Here is a 16,812-nt window from a genome sequence, read left to right as displayed (position 1 = left end):
CATGTCCAATCATTTGCCAAATCTTGCTATTTATACCTTTATATCTGGAACAGATATTCCATCCTACCATTCTCTCCACCTGCAGAGCTACCAATCATCACATTTCGCCTTTATTATTTCAACAGCCTCCTAATTTGTCTCTCTGCCTCAAGTATCTCACCACTCTAGACCATCCTACACATTGCTACTAGAGTAAATCTCCTTAAAAATAGATTTGACTCAACTATTCAACCAATTCCAATGGCTTCCAGTTGCCTCTAGGAAAAATATCAACTTCTTTGTTTCGTTTTAAAATACATAACCAGGCCCCCAACCTAGCTTTCCAGTCTCATTAGATATTCTCTACTCTACCCCATTATTACACACTATGATCTTGCTAAATTGATCTTCTCACTATTCCTCACTCTTGACACTTTTTCTCCCATCTCTGCACCTTTGCTCTGTTTGTCCCCATGACTAGAAAGCACCTCCTCTGCCCCTCATATAGTCCCTCTCTTCCTGTAAGATGTAATTCAAACATCATCTTTTGCATGAAGCTTTTCTTGGTTTCCCCAACTGCTATTGTACTCCCTCCCAAACTACCTTGTTTTAAATTATTCTGTATGTTTATCTACTTCAAATTTATGCTTTATAGGTTTTATACATTTTGTTGTCTTCTTCATTAGAATTTAAGTTTATCTTAAACAATGTTCATTTTTAATTTTGTGTTATAAAAAATATTCACTTAATTTTCTATGATTCTATCTCTTGTTTGGTCATGAGCTCTTCTTCTAACCACAGATCAGAAAGGTAGTTTTTCCTTGCTCCTCTAATTAGTTTACAGTCATATTCAAGTCAGTTAAATCAGTAATCATCAAAATTATTTGATACTTGATAAGAAATGGGCCAACCAGTGAAATAGAATAGGTACATAACAATGTACTAGCGGGGGATCAGGAACCAAAGTTTGACAGGTAATTGAGAGGGAGGGAACAGAAAAAGAGGAACACCACTTCCCTCCCAGCTAAAGCTGTCCTAAAGAAAATAGAGTTAGATCTGACCAGAGCTGAAGGGTAATAGAAAATCCCCTTCAATCTCTGTTCCTTTTTTCTTCTTTAGATGATTTTTATCTATGATCCCCTTAGTACATTGAAGAAGATCTGTTGTCTCATTTAGTTAGAATATCTATTATATAAGGGGTTTGATATAATAGGTTAGGAAAGAGGGAATAGGAAGTCCCTGAACTATCTTCCTCTTATAATTTCTTCAGGGGTTTGAAGCTTAAGTCTAAGGACAAAGTCCCAAACAAGCTTAGTATCTTTGTATATTCAAGATGATTGTATTTGTTGGCACAGAGATATAGCTTTGAAGGAGTCTTCTGAAGGATAGACTATTGCCTCTCCCAAAGGGAAAAAGTCCTATCCAACCACTATGAGACAGATGTTTAGTCTGGATCTTTTCTATTCAATGAGGTATTTGTAGCAAGATAGGCTCAGTGGAAAATGTTCCTTCCTCTTCTCAGTTCAAAAGGGAAGAAGCTTAATCTCCAACTTCTCCCTCTGCTTTTCCCATCCCCCATTGGCAGCCAGAGTTCTATATCCTTTTTTCATGAGATAACACTGCAAATCCAGTCCTTGTATTTCCTTTAGTATTTCTCTCTTTCACTACTCCCCTTTTTTCTGCTGTACAGTCAGTCTGACATCTGTACCAAAGTCCAGTACTTACCTTATTCATTATCATTCCATTCTATCTATCATGTAAAATATACTATTCTAAATATTCCTCCACCCCCAAAATAAAAACCTTAATCTATCCTAAATATCCTAATCTACCTAAATTCTATGTCTACGATCAGGATTATAGGAATGTAAAAGGTAGGAAAGTATTTCAAATATATAGGTATTTTGAACATAGTAACAATTTCAACAATGTAACCCTTTCTGTAACAATCTAAATTTTCCTATCCCAATGAACAATTACAAATATCATAACTATGAACTCTTATTAATTCTACTAACTTCTATGGTAATAATAACTTTTCTTTTAAAAATTAAAACAAGATATGATATTATTCTGTCCTTAATCTATCTCTAGTTCCAAACTTCCCTGAGCTAATCTCTCCCTATTTGTTAATGATTAATATATTAGTCTTCCTTAAGCTATGTTAGTATGTTAGATCATTAGTATCATACAAATGTACATTATTTTTCTGTACCAACTTTACATATCTACAACTATGTTACATTTTACATGCTTCCTGACCAGAAATCATTCATACAAGAATCTTTGTATTTTCTTGCCTATATGAGTCCTGAAGAAATTCAAGCTCAAGAAGTTCAAGTGTAAATTATGAAATGGGTTGATCTTAATGCAATCCAAAAATATAAGTATGAATAAATGTTTATGTGCTAATTATGTATTGTTTCATGCATACTTACACTCCTTCAGGGAATCCTCTTCATATGTTGCCTGAAGATCTATCATCCTTTCTGTTTTGATTCTAATGTGTATGTGGATGCATTACCCTCTATGTGAAATGAATGTGTGCGATGAATAATTTTATGTGGCCCATTATCATCAGTTTTTTATTTTAAAGTTCTTTTGCTGTCCTTGGTGTTGGTTGATGTAAATATCTGGTCCTGTGACTTCCTCTGTTCAGCATGCATACTTCCCTGTCGTCTCACTTGGATTGAAGTCCTGTGTTCTCTGATGACTTTAAAAGACAGGATCATGCATGTGTGTGAGATTATTGTGTAAATGAGTGTAAGATTATTTTTTCATGTGTGCATGTGCATGTAAGTATGATTCTTCATGTATGTATGCATGTATATCTTCTTCATGCATGTATGTAAGTCTTTTACTGTGGAAATATTCATGTATGAGTGTATGCAATGTCATTTTTGTAGTTTGTTGTAAATATATCATAGGTTTGTGAGATCTGGATTTGAGATTTGGATATGATTTTAAGATATGGAGATAGATATTTTCTTCTAGTCTTGATTTAACTTTATGTTGTTGATTTTAGCAGAGTTTTTTATGATGTTATGTGTTAGCAAAGATTCGTGTTGCTATATGGAGATATTTCTTGAGATATAGATTTACCATATATTTTTGTGCAGTGCCTTATTCTATTTCTTCTTCTTTACTCTCATTGTTCTCATTTGTAGAGACAATTTCAATTGTTTCTGGGGCATTTAGTATTACTTCAACTTTTTATTGTGCTACCAGTATTGTGGGCATAATGCTGTTTCACGTGAGAGGTATGCTACCACTGATCTTTTCTTAATATTTTGATGGAAGTAGGAGTAGTTAATACTACTTCAAGTGGGCCATTCCATCCAGGCTCAGTAGATGTTTCTCTGACAAAATTCTTCATAAACATTTTATCTTCTGGCTTGATATTGTGTAGTGAGAAGTCAAGTGGTACCCTTTGGACTAACAATCCTCGCTTCCTTAGTTCTTCCAACCTATTTTGTATTTCTACTAGATAGGTGTGAAGCTGGCATTCTCCTCTTAACATGGATATGTAAAATGGTTTATCTGTTCATCCATGCCACAACAGTTGTCCATATAGAATTTCGAACAGGGAAATATGCAAGTCTCCTCTAGGTCTAGTTCTAAGGTGAAATAAAGCTAAAGGAAGAACATCTGTCCACTTTAGATGTGTTTGTTCACAGTTTTCCTATAGTTGTTTTTAATTCTTTATTCATTCATTCCACCTGACTTGAACTTTGAGGTCTGTACACATAGTGTAGAGTACTTTTGATTCCTAAGTTCTTATATACTTCTTGCTATATCTGTGATGTGAAATGAGATCCCCTGTTTGAGTCAATAACATCAAGTATGACATGTCTAGGAATTATTTCCTTCAGAAGCATTTTCACTACTATTGCTGTTGTTGTTTTTAGCCGGATATGCCTCTATCCATCTAGTCATACGATCCACTATCACAAGTGCATATTTGTATCCCTTGTCACTAGGCATATTAATGTAGTCAATTTGTAAACATTGGAAAGGTATATATAACTCAAAGGTCTGCCTCCTAGTGCCTTGTTCTTGAAATAACCTTGATTGAATTTTCTGCATATATCACATGCCTGACAAACTCTAATAGTGTTTGTAGATATCCCCAGGGCAATTCAAAATCTCCTTATTTCATCCAGCATTCATTGTACTCCAAAATGACCTTTGGGGTGAACCATATTATATAGATGATGATAAAGTTTTCTGGGAAGTATGGAATTTCCTCCTTCTGCTAGCCATATTCCTTTCACTAATTTGGCTACTAGGTGTTTTTGCCATGACTGAATCTCATCCCTATGGTACACTTTGGTAATATCATGTTTTTCCATCAGAGAAAGATTCAGAACATGGTAAGAACCAAATCTTGCTGCATATTTTGCTGTTATATCTACCCTTTGATTCCCTGATATACATTGTTCTTGCCAGAAGTGTGTGTTTTGCGATGTATTACAGCTACTTCACTTGGCAGGTCTACTAATGCTATTGGGCAGGATATGCAATTTGCCTCCCAGCTGTTGTTACAAAACCACTGTTCTTCCATGTATACACATTAGCATGCAGGGTTGCAAAAGCATAAGATGAATCAGTGAACACGTTTGCTCTTTTGCATTTTGCCAATTTGAATGCTTGCATGAGAGCTTTTAATTCAGCACCCTGGGTGTTAACATAACCAGGCAGAGAATAGCATCCTGTCATTGGTCACTACTGTGACAAGGAAATCACTTTAAAAGACTGATATATATTAATTTAAGGTCGCCAAGGAATTCAGCTATGTAATTCCTAAATGAAAACTCAAGTCAGCAGTCAACCTTTTATGGAGTTTTTAATTACAGTACAGTACAGTAATTACAGTACAGTTTATACTACTGCTGCATCTGTGACCCTTTGTCCTCTAAAGATGTATGAGGAGCCATCTGTGTATAACTCAATCTCTGGTTCACTAAGAAGTATATCTTTTAGGTCATCCCTTGGTTTGTATGCCATTTCTGTAACTTGGATTCAGTCATGTAATGGTTCTTCTCCTAAAGGCAAATCAGGAATCAGAATTGCTGGGTTTAGAGGTGCACATCTGTAAATGGTCAGATTATCATTTCCTAGAAAAATGATTTCATACTGAGATAGCCTAGGAAATGTGAATACATAGATATTCTATGACCTTGAGTTTTTCAATTTGGTGAGCAGAATATACATGCAGCTTGCATCCCAGGACTATGTCATTTGCCTTTTTCACCATCAGGACAGCTGCAGCTATACTCCTCAAGAAATGTACCATTCCCTGTGCTATCTTATCTAGGATCATACTATAGAATGCTATAGGTCTTAAGTCCAAGATATTGTGTTAGCACCCCAGAAGCTATGCCCTGAGCTTTATGAACATGTAGATGGAACTCCTTGTCATAATTTGGTATCCCTAATGCTGGGACTGTTAGAATTGCCTGTTTCAACTTTGACAAAGCACGGAGGTGTTCTTTTGTTAATTGCAATGGTTCTTCCACATCATTCTTTGTCAAGTCTGTTAAGCATTTAAATTTATGGGAATACCCTATGCCATATTGCCAAGAGAAACCTGCAATCCCAAGGATGATCTTAGTTGTTTCTTAGTTCTTGGGATTCATAGCTTTTGGATATCAGCAATTCATTTATGAGAGATTTTCCTGGTGCCCTTTTCCAGGATAAACATCAAGTACTCACCCTTTGGGAGAACCTACTGAAGCTTCTTTTGAGAGACCTTAAGTCCTCTCTTATAAAGCTCTATCAGAAGCTTTTTTGAATCTCCCAAGCATGTTTTTGGATTGGGTGATGCAAGTAGTAGTTCATCAACATCATGTACCAATTTTATGTGCTTGAATTTGATTGTTTCTAGGTCACCCTTAAGCAACTGGCAAAAAAATTGATTCACTTTTACAGAAGCCCTGGACTAAATGAGTCCAGCAGAGCTTATTTTGTCCCCATGAGAATGCAAAAATGTTCTGTGAATCCGGGTGTAATGGTATTGTAAAGGAGGCATTGCTCAGCTCTATCACAATATACCACTGAGCACTGGGTGGAATTTCTGTGATGATATCATTTTGGTGGCAGTGTTATGGTGTGTGTCTTCTTTATAAAGTTGGACTGCTCTAAGATACTCCACAAATCTCCAGGAAAATGACCCATCAGCATTTTGTTTGTTCTTCTTGATGGCTAAGATTAGGCTATTAAATTCTGATGCCTTGCTCCAGTAAACTATTGATAATAGGAGTAATGCCTAAAATAGCTTCTTTACTGAGCTTATATTGAGGTACGCCATCCCTGACTTCTATTTTTACTGGTGTTGCTGATTTAATTCTACCCACATCATTCCTGTGTTTTGCAAATACTCCTTGTGGTATGTCATTAGGAATTTCATACATTGATGTTACTGCTTGCTGCTGTTCAGTTTTTTTCCTCTAGTTGTTCCAGGTATAATAAAGAATAGTGTTTGAGAGACTGCTTGGGAAGATGTAAATATATGTTCCCAAATTGTTCACATTGCAAAGTTGCTCCAATTCCCCCCCCCAAAAAAAAAAAAACACCGCATCCCAAAAGGTTATCCGGACATCCAGAAATTAGAGAAATGTATGGTCAATGGAGAGAGGACCTACTTTTACCACTGTACTTTTGAGCCCTGGGACCTGTTGTATTTCCCCAGTAGCTCCTGCCACTGAAACCATATCCTTGATGGTAATATACCCTGGGAATGACTAGTACAGACTTAGAAGCAACAGTATCAATGAGAGTATTGTAGTCCTTTTTCCCCACTTTAATCCATACATATGGTTCAGGTGTATCAGTTGTTATTGAACCAGTTATTCTGTTAATTTGCACTGCCCCTACATCAGCTATTGACCGTATGGTTGGACTAATTGAAATTTCTTGGCTTAAGTCATTTCCTGACTGTTTCTCACTAACTGCATTGGTTCCATGCCTTGTATGGTAGGAAATCTTGAATCAGGACCATGATCAGATGCCTGCTCTTCCAGTAGTCTGAGGTCATACATAAGTCCTGCATTTAGCATGTTGGGGAAATGGAAGCTATTTGAACACTGAGCATCATTGACAGTTGTTACTTGCTCTATTCTACCCATACTTTCAGATGTTTCTGTTGTATACTCTGGTACTAGGGTTAACATTTCTTGGTTGTGAGATTGTGTAGTACTGTCAACCCCCTTTCCCAGGTTTACAATTACTAAGATTTGAATTTTCTCCTTTAAATGGTAATGGGTAAAATATTTTTGCTTTTGAATTCAAACTAGTCTTCTTTTCCTCAGGAGTAGTCCCTAAATATTCTATGCTTGTTTCAATTAGTCCCTGTATGGATTGGTTTGGTTCTGTAAAACTATCAACTTTGTATTGTGTTTCATCAGTTGTAGGCTTCATTGTAAGTTTTTTCTTTGCTGTTACTGTGTTGAAATGGTTTAGATAATTGTGATGTTGCTTTCTCTTTACTGATATAATCTCATATTGTTGTTGATGTAAGTTTTTATAACTTTTCCTTCTCTGTCCAATCCCTAAACCAAATCTACATGCAAAGAAATTTTCTAGATATGTTTTAACTTGCTCTTTGGTTTTCTCTTTCCCTGTTATCCTCTATGTATTTGAATCATCTATATCTTGTATCTCTTCTACAACCTTCTGAATCTCTTTTTCCATCTCCATAACTTCTCACTGCTTTAAAATGTTTTGTTTCAACCCTTTTGGTAAAATTCTTACAGAATCTAAAATCACATTTGTAGATACCACCCTTTTGTCACCATCACCCTTTTTGTATTTTATGTCTAATCCCTTTTGTCTCTTCCTTTTAACTACTGTCCATTCATTTCCCCCACATACAGTCTTTTGTTTTAATGAAACTGGGTCTTGGGTTCATGCTGTGTATCTCTGTCATTTAGCTACATCTTCTGAATAGTGAGCTTTCTCCCCTTTTTAGATAGCTGACTGCATTGTTTTCAGATCTGGTGTTTCTGATTCTCTCAATCTGCAGTGATCACAGCAGCTCTTGTTATTTCTCTCATAGTTCTTGTAATAACTTCTGTTTTGGGTGTTTGTCTGATATTTCACATTTATGTTGTGTCCCTGCTCATATCTTTGTTTCAGAGAACAATTCTTTACAATATGCCCAATATTGTTGCACAGGAAACATCTTCTAGTGTCCCTATGACCCCTTTGTTGTGATTGGTAATTTAATCTAGTATATGTTCTGATGGTATTAAGATTTTTGACTTCTTCAATTTCTTTCTTTTTCAAGATCTCTATTGTTTTTTGTAGTTTCTGCTTCAATTCATCTTTCCTGTTCTTTTTGGTTTTCATAGAGACAATGTCTCTTAATTCAGAAATTGTTATGAAATCAAACTTTGGGGAAAAGTTCCTGAAAAAGTTTCTCATCTGGTGATTACACCCTTTTAAGAACTGCCTATGGACATGCACTACAGACTCTTGGGAATCTTGGCTAATCCCCAGGATAGACTCCACATTTTCTGTCAATCCAATAAAACTTGCTGAGTGTTCATTCTGATTTTGAATTATCCTATCAAAATATCATCTTGTCTGGTCTTATGAACAAACTGTTTCTGTTTGTTAGGACTGAATACCTCCCCCCATAATTAATTTCACATCCTCAAAGTCAGGTTCATACACTTTAAATGCTCTCTTCAGTTCTTTGACACATTTGTGTGGTTCAGAGACAAATTTTGGAAATCTCTTCTTCAGAAATTCCAGGTCTTGTGTAATAAATGATTTGTGCATCAGTTAGCCTGACTACACCACAAAGAGGCATAATTTTGTGTGCCCCTGTGACTTCTGATGTTGTGGTGTTGTCTTGCTTACTAACTGCTTTGGAATTGTTAACTACAGTGCCTTCAACCATTGAGTCAGACTTATCTGTATTATTGCTCAGTTTTCTATGTTAGTAACATCTTCCTTTTTTGTTTCTTCAGTCCTAATCCCACTATCTTTATTTGTGTTTTTCTTAGCTAGATATTCATTGCAGAGCTATTTAACTAAATCTTCAAGTTTGTTGTCAAGGACTAAGATCTGGGCTTGTTTTGGGGGCAAGATCATTCTCAATACAGTCTTCACATAAGTTAAAGTCTGAATTGCTGCCATTAGGATAACATACACTTGGGTTTCTACTTGCCACATTACAGAGTTGTTAAAAGGTATCATCATCACAAAGGAGGTAATGTTCAAAATCAGTTCAATGGTATTCATCACTACTGATGTTACTGTGTTATAAATTAAGCAGAAAGTCCAGTATATGCCTAGGATCATAATGATAGAAGCCCAAATTAACAATTGCCACATATTGCCTTCAATTTATCTCTTCAATTGAACCCCAAAGATGGCTACCCTTATTCAGGGGTTCCAATTGTCAGCCCCCTTTCAGTTGGCCAAGATGGATTTTTTTCTTTGGAACTGGGGTGTCAAAACTGTTCTACCGGGGGATCAGGAACCAAAGTTTGACAGGTAATTGAGAGGGAGGGAATATATAAAGAGGAACAGTCATCCTTTATATTCAAGTCACTTAAATCTGTAATCATCAAAATGATTTGATACTTGATAAGAAATAGGCCAACTAGTGAAATAGAATGGGTACATAACAAACAGAAGCAAATGAGCACAGTATCCTAGTGTTTGATGAACCCAAATACCCCAGGTACTAGTATAAAAACTCATTACTCAATAAAAACAGCTGGAAAAAAACTGGGAAGAAGTCTGGCAAAAACTAGGTACAGTATCTCATAATAAATGGATACATGACAAACATATAGGATAGCTTCATAAATAAACTAGAGGAGCAAGGAAAAACTATCTTTCAGATTTATAGATAGGAGAAGAACAAACATGGATAAAAATGATCACAGGAAATAGAGTAAACAATTTTTATAAAATAAAATGTAAAAAGTTTTGCACAAACAAAAACAAATGCAGCTAAAATTAGAAGGGAAACATTACCATTTTTTTTAAAATAACTTTGCAACAAATTCCTCTGACAGGGGTCTCTTTTCCAAGACCATTACCCAAGTGATAAATGGTCAAAGGATATAAAGATGAAGTTTTCAAAGAAATAAATCTAATTTATAAATGCACATATTTTTAAATGTTCCAAATCAGTAGTAATTAGAGAAATTTGAATTAAAACAACTTGAAAGTTCCATCTCATACCTATCAGATTGACAAAGTTGACCAAAAAAAATGAAAATGACAAACAGGTCCATTAGTTACATTAGAGCTATGAATTTGTCTAACCACTATGGAAAGCAATTTGGATCTATACTTAACAAGTTACTAAAGAGTGCATACCTTTTACCAATTGCTACTAGGTCTATAGCACAAAGAGATCCAAAAAGAAAAAAAAGGAAGAAGAGGAAGAGACAGAGAGAGAAAGAAACACTATGCAGACATTATCAGCTTTGTTGTGGCGACAAAGAACTAGAAACTAAGGAAGAATGCCTGATCAATTTATGTAATGAAATTTTATTATACTTTATGAAATGATTAAGGAAATGATTTCAGAGAAATCTGGGAAGACTTGTATGAACTAATGCAGAATGAAGTGAACAAAATCATCATAAATTATTCAATAATATAAGTATTATTATTAATTATTGACAATGAAATTATAAAGACAAACACTTTGAAAAACTTAAGGAAATCTGATTAATATCATAACAAACCATGATTCCAGAGCACCCATAGTGAAACATGCTACTCACCAGAGAAGTGATGGACTCAGGGCATAGACTAGCATATATGTTTCTGAGTATGGTACATGAGGGAAATAATTTTGCTTGACTGTGCGTATTTGTCCTAAGGTGGGGGGGGGGTCTTTTTTTTTTCAGGGGAAGGGAAGTGGAGAAAAAAGATTTTGTTCATTGAAAAAATTGACAGAAAAAATATTTATTTCAAATAAAAATTATTTCATTATTTTTCTACATTTACCCCTTGTGACAACCACAGGATCTGGCACATAAAAAGTACTTAATAAATACTTGTTGGTTGTTTGACCAATTGATTAACTGAAAAGTGTAGTCCTTGCCAATAGACCACTGAAATGACTATCTGAATAAAGAAAAAGGGCATTGCCCTTTAAGCAAAGTCTACTAAAACATAGTTTGCAAAAGGTTAGCCAGACTTAGCACCCCATAATCAAGGGCTCTTCAGGGGTATAATGGTGGTTGGACCCCTATGTGTGTGTGCTACTTGTGGTCTCCAACTGTCACATAATCATTGATGCTGCTGGGAACTGCATTGCATGGGATGAGCAAATGAGAATAAATATACATATGAAAACTATATTCTGGCACTTAGCACAGTGTCTGGCACATAGTGGGTGCTTAACAAATACTTATTGAATTGAATGTAGTTTGCATAGGAAAGTATATTCTGGATGAATGACTAGACCAGTTTGTCATAACAGAATTTCTCATCAGTCAGGAATTCAACCCACTCAGACTGATGATGAAAGAAATACGGATATATGATTCAGTTCAGGTGCTCTGCCCATAGGGCTGGCTATGATGTGTTATGGAATAATAAATCCATTCATCTATCCAATTCATTTAAATCTAAGGAGCATTTATTAAGCACTTAACCATGTGCAAAGCACTAGGCACCAGGAATACAAAGACTAAAATAAAAGATCCTGACACAGGGAAAAGCCATGTCAGTCCTTAAAGAGCTTAAAATCTACTGATGAGATACAACTTATAAATAAATATAAATAAGAGGAGTAAATAAGATGTATTGAATATTTTATTTTAATTTATTTCATATTTCATTTAAACTTCAAATGTAATAAAATAATTAAATTAAATCAATAATATAGATACGTAATAAATATAAGATGAAAAGAACTAACTAGAAATGCAAGGAAAACTGGAGACTACTGCTTTGGGTAAAATAACAGCAGCATCTGTCCAGCTGGAAAATATCCTTCAGACACAGGCAGGCAGCCTCAGCTGTAGTAAGAGGCATAGCCTGGGGAAGGAAATGAGCTCTCTTGGTCAATTTGTCTACTACCACTCAGATAGTGTCCTAATAGAAAAATGTCCATAAAAAAAAAAACTAACCTCATCCAAGGTCAAAGAGAAGTTAGAAAGAATTGCAATACACTTACTGTGAGTCTCACTAAGTCTTTGATCTGAGCACATACTACATGTGACTGAACAATATTGAGATCACGTCACAACTATGATCCTCAGTATTCACAGAAAACCATGAGTAAGGTCTTGAATAGATCCATGAGACCCCCTGCCTAAAGGGTATGGCAGAGATGTCAGCCTGGCTAGGCACTATCCAGCAAGTCTCATGCACATGGGAGCAGAATTGCAAGAGAAACTGACAACCTCCCATGTGGGTGTTGTGCCCATTTGGAGGGTAAACAATTGGATCTGGAAATCTCCTTTTCTATTAGACAGGCTACTCCTACGGGCCCAGAAGTCAGGGATCTGAATATCAGAGAAGACAAGCATCAAATGATAATGCATAACTGGTTTTGTATTATAATGATTACATTGTGATAAAATCCAATGCCTAAAAAAAAGCAGGAAGGCCTTGTCACTGGGAGGAACTTCGGGGCTAGGAAAATTAGGAAGAAATTAAAAAGCTGAAATTCAGAAAGTGTCGAGGAATCAATTGTTTATATGAATCAACCTATTTTTAGCCTCATCCTGATCCAGCCATTTCTTTTAGGCTATGGACATATAGAGAGGTATAAAGTATACTTTTATATGTTTTGAAATACCTTTGAAATGATATTCAACAGGATTAAAGAAAATTAGATAATATTTTGGAGCAACCACCTAACCATTCCCCTAAAGAATTAGAAAACACCCCAAAGTCACCCTGAAATATAGAATACTTTCCCCAAAACAGGGAATCATATCCTAATTGAGTAGCAGTATTGACTGTCTCCCATTCCACAAGTGGTATAAACCTGGTACACAAGAGATGGAGGAATCTAGAGAGGCACATATTACACTTCCTAATATTAAAGCCTTGCCTTTAAAGAACTACTTCACCTGAACTAAACTAAAGCTTTTAGAACAATATAGTATCTGGTTCTCTTCAAGATGTTCTAAGGTTGTGGCAACTGGATTGTGTCATAATAATGCTCCTACTGAGTAATCATTATCAATTCTCTAATCTTTTAAAAGCTTACTGCTATAAATAGAATATTCTAAGATTTAAGATAAAGGTCATATCAAGATTTAGCAGGTAGCATTTGTGAAAAAGCTTTTAGAAGTATTTCAGATTAAACATCAAAATAGAATGTTTTTCCATTTTTAATATACTTCAGGATTTGTTGAATGTTTAGTAGACTTTCATGATGCCTTTTTTTCAGAGATATGTATGCTTTTGAACAAAAAAATTGCACAAGCAAGCTTTCAGAATGGCTTAAAATCAAAGCAAGGGAACAGGAAGAAATAGGAAGATAAAAAGGGGAGGAAAGAAAGCAAGAAATCCCATCTTCCAACAGAGACGTCCAAGCACTTGTTTCCTTTAGTCAAAGGTGATGTTGTTAGTGCTACTAACCTAAAGTTAAAAAAGAACTTTTTTGACCACTGACCAATTAGACCCTGCTCAATCTTACAGGATTCAATGCTAGAAAAATAACCATAAGAGGAAAAGCCCCTTGGGAACATTATTTCTGTGCATTGTTTGTTAAAAGTTTCATATAACAGTATTAATATATTATGTATATAAATGATTTTAAACTATTTTAAAAAATTGGAAAAAACACTGTTCTAAGATATCTTTATTTCATGAAAATGATTTTTCTTAAAAAGACAGAGTGTGGCTTGAAAATGTCCTTAGCTTATGGAGGGGAAGTGGAAAGGATAGCTGGTATTTGTTGGGGTTTAAAAAGACAATAACATTTTAGGCTTATGGTAGAGATATTCATAGGAGATAAAACTGATCTCTTCATAATGCAAAATATATTCCATTGTATTGATTTAAATAGAATTCCAAATGTGCATACTACCTGAAATGTATAAAATTTTCCAAAGGTCTATTTCCAGATGGACTGAAAAGGAAAAAAAAATACTCAAAATATCAGAACATTCCAGAAAAAGACTTGGAAACTGTTCAAAGGCATTACTTTAAATTAGGGAAATGTAAATGACTCTTTGCTTTATAGGTTTCCCCTGCCTCTATAGTTTATTGCCATAAATAATAGACTAAAAATAGTATATTTTCTGAAAAAGTAAAGTTCTTAAAACCTGTTTTAAAGTAAGCCAATTAATCAAACTGCTTAGATAAAAATATAAGGGTGTTTCATTTTTAGCTTTCTTTTTCAAGTCACTTGTCTACTGGATGGACAATAGAATATCTGATATAGGACTAGAAAGGATCATGCTAGAACCATCCAAGATTTGCAGATTAAGTCTGAAACTAGTCTGGCATATTAGAGTCACTGCAAATAGGAGCAGGTCTCTAGAAACAAATATTTACAGTTGGGACAGAGCCAAAAATATCTTTTGTGAATTTTAAAAGCTTAGGACATACCTACCAGGGCAATTTTGACATTACATACTATGAGAAATACTATATTCTCTGTTCCAGAAGAATTCCAAAACTGTTTTTGAGTAATAAATATATGGAATATATAAATCTATGGAATAAATATATGGCTCTTCTAGGTGAGTGCTTTGAAAAACACTTATTTGAATATATGTTCCGCATGTTTGTCCAGCCTTCCTTGCCTCCGTTACGAATTTACACCCAGGTTCCAGGGATTATTGGGTCAGCATCTATTTTGTAAACATAGCTTGCAAATTGCTATCAGTACTTCTCTTTTACCAGGTCAAGACAGAAGACAAATCAATTTAAACCTAAAAATATTTATTTAAACAGCCCAACAAATTAAATAACAAGAAAAATTCCTCCTCATCCCATATGCTCTAACCACATTCTGCTGAAGAATCCCATTCCACCTAAGCCAGAATCAAGGCCCCAAGTCCCAATGCAAGCCAGTAATAGACATCCCCCAGTAAGCCAGCACAGGCCTTGTGGTAACTGATTAAGAAGCAATGACTTTCAGAGCTCACAATCAAAAGAACATTGACCAGATAGCTGGTCAGAAGGAGATAGCTGAGAATACTTTACTGACATAAGGTGCAATACTTTGTTGCATTGCCCAAAAATCCTGAAGCTTGAAACAGTGCCTTCTCTATCCCTGCAGCAGAGTCTAACTTTAACATAGTTTTAAAAATAAGCTGGAAAAATGAACAAAAATATAAAAAATAATGTGACTATAGAAGGTTATTATGTTGATAAGGAATAAAAACAAACTCAGGAATGAATACTAATGTCAAAAAATTACTGGCATAGTCTTGGAGAAAAATGTGAATTTGTTTTTAAACACATAAGGAATTAGTGGAAGCTTTCAAAAGATATTTTAAAACTCAAATAGGAGAGGTAGTTGAAAAATTGGGGAAAGAAATGAGAATGATACAAGAGAATCCTGAAAAAATAATCAAGTTGGCAAAGGAAACACAAGAAATGGAAAAAGAGGTACAAAAACTCACCAAAGAAAATTCCTAAAAAATTAGAATTTGACACGTGGAGGCTAATGACTACATAAAACATCAAAAACACAAAACAAAAACAAAAGAATGAAAAAATAGAACAAAATGTGAACTATCTCATTGAAAAAACAACTGACCTAGAAAATACAAGAGAGACAATTTGAGAATTACTGGACTAGGGGGCAGCTGGATGGCTTCATGGATTGAGAGCCAGGTATAGAAACGGGAGACCTTAGGTTAGAGTCTTGTCTCAGATACTTCCTAGTTGTGTAACCCTGGGCAAGTCACTTAGGCAGAAGGTAAGTGTTTTTTTAAAAGAAGAAAGAATTCTTTTACTCCCTGAAAGTCATGATCAAAAAAAGAGTCTAGCACTCCATTTCAAGAAATTATGGAGAAAAACTGCCCTGATACCCTGAAGCCAGAGGATAAAATAGAAATTTAAAGAATCCCCTAATAAAAAAGATACTAAAATTAAAACTCCCAAGAATATTAGAGCAAAATTCCAGAGCTCTCGGTGTATGAAGAAAATACTGCAAGTATCCAAAAAAATAATTTTCATATCAAAACACAGTCAGGATAACATAGGATTTTACAGTTTCTACATTAAAGGATCAGAGGGCTTGGAATATGATATTCTTGAAAGTAAAGGAGCTAGGATTACAACCAAGAATAATCTAACAAGACTGAGTATAATCCTTTTGGGGGAGGGAGATCTCTCTCTCTCTCTCTCTGTCTGTCTCTCTTTGTCTGTCTATCTGTCTCTCTCTTTCTCTCTCTTTTTTTTCCTCTCCCTCACATGTGTGTTTGTAAAATGAAACAGATAACTTAAAAAACATTCCTGATGAAAAGAACAAAACTGAACAGATATAAGACTCAAGATAAACAGGAAAAAGAAAACAGGGCAGCTGGGTGGCTCAGTGGATTGAGAGTCAGGCCTAGAGATGGAAGGTCCTAGGTTCAAATCTGGCCTCAGACTCTTCCCAGCTGTGTGACCCTGGGCAAGTCATTTAACCCCCATTGCCTAGCCCTTATCACTCTTCTGCCTTGGAGCCAATGCACAGTATTGACTCCAAGTCGGAAGATAAAGGTTTAAAAAAAAATACCACAAGGGATTCAGTAAGGTTAAACAGCTTACATTTCTACATGGAAAGATGATCCTTGTAACTCTTAAGAACTTTATCACTATTAGGGCACTTAGAATATACATAGACAGAGGGTATGGATCTAAGGTGTAAGATGACTATTATGGGATAATATCAAA

General features: G+C 35.2%; 1 protein-coding gene across 6 annotated transcripts in view; it reads left to right on the top strand.

Moving 5' to 3' along the window:
* CEP126 (centrosomal protein 126) overlaps positions 1-13,908 on the top strand; it is a 144,179-nt gene extending 130,271 nt beyond the window's left edge. For 3 of the 6 annotated variants that reach the window (XM_056794460.1, XM_056794461.1, XM_056794466.1), the window contains exons 11-12: positions 10,341-10,483; positions 13,364-13,728. In XM_056794460.1, coding sequence (XP_056650438.1) covers positions 10,341-10,460 — 120 coding nt within the window. In that variant the 3' untranslated portion in view covers positions 10,461-10,483; positions 13,364-13,728. Of the gene's footprint in view, positions 1-10,340; positions 10,484-13,363 lie in introns of all 6 variants that reach the window. The other 3 variants (XM_056794469.1, XM_056794470.1, XM_056794463.1) reach the window with 2 other exon arrangements.
* The last annotated feature ends 2,904 nt before the right edge of the window (positions 13,909-16,812 follow it).

Source organism: Monodelphis domestica, chromosome 4 (genome assembly GCF_027887165.1).
Source record: "Monodelphis domestica isolate mMonDom1 chromosome 4, mMonDom1.pri, whole genome shotgun sequence".
NCBI lineage: Eukaryota > Metazoa > Chordata > Mammalia > Didelphimorphia > Didelphidae > Monodelphis > Monodelphis domestica.
This window is presented reverse-complemented; position numbering and strand designations above follow the sequence as displayed.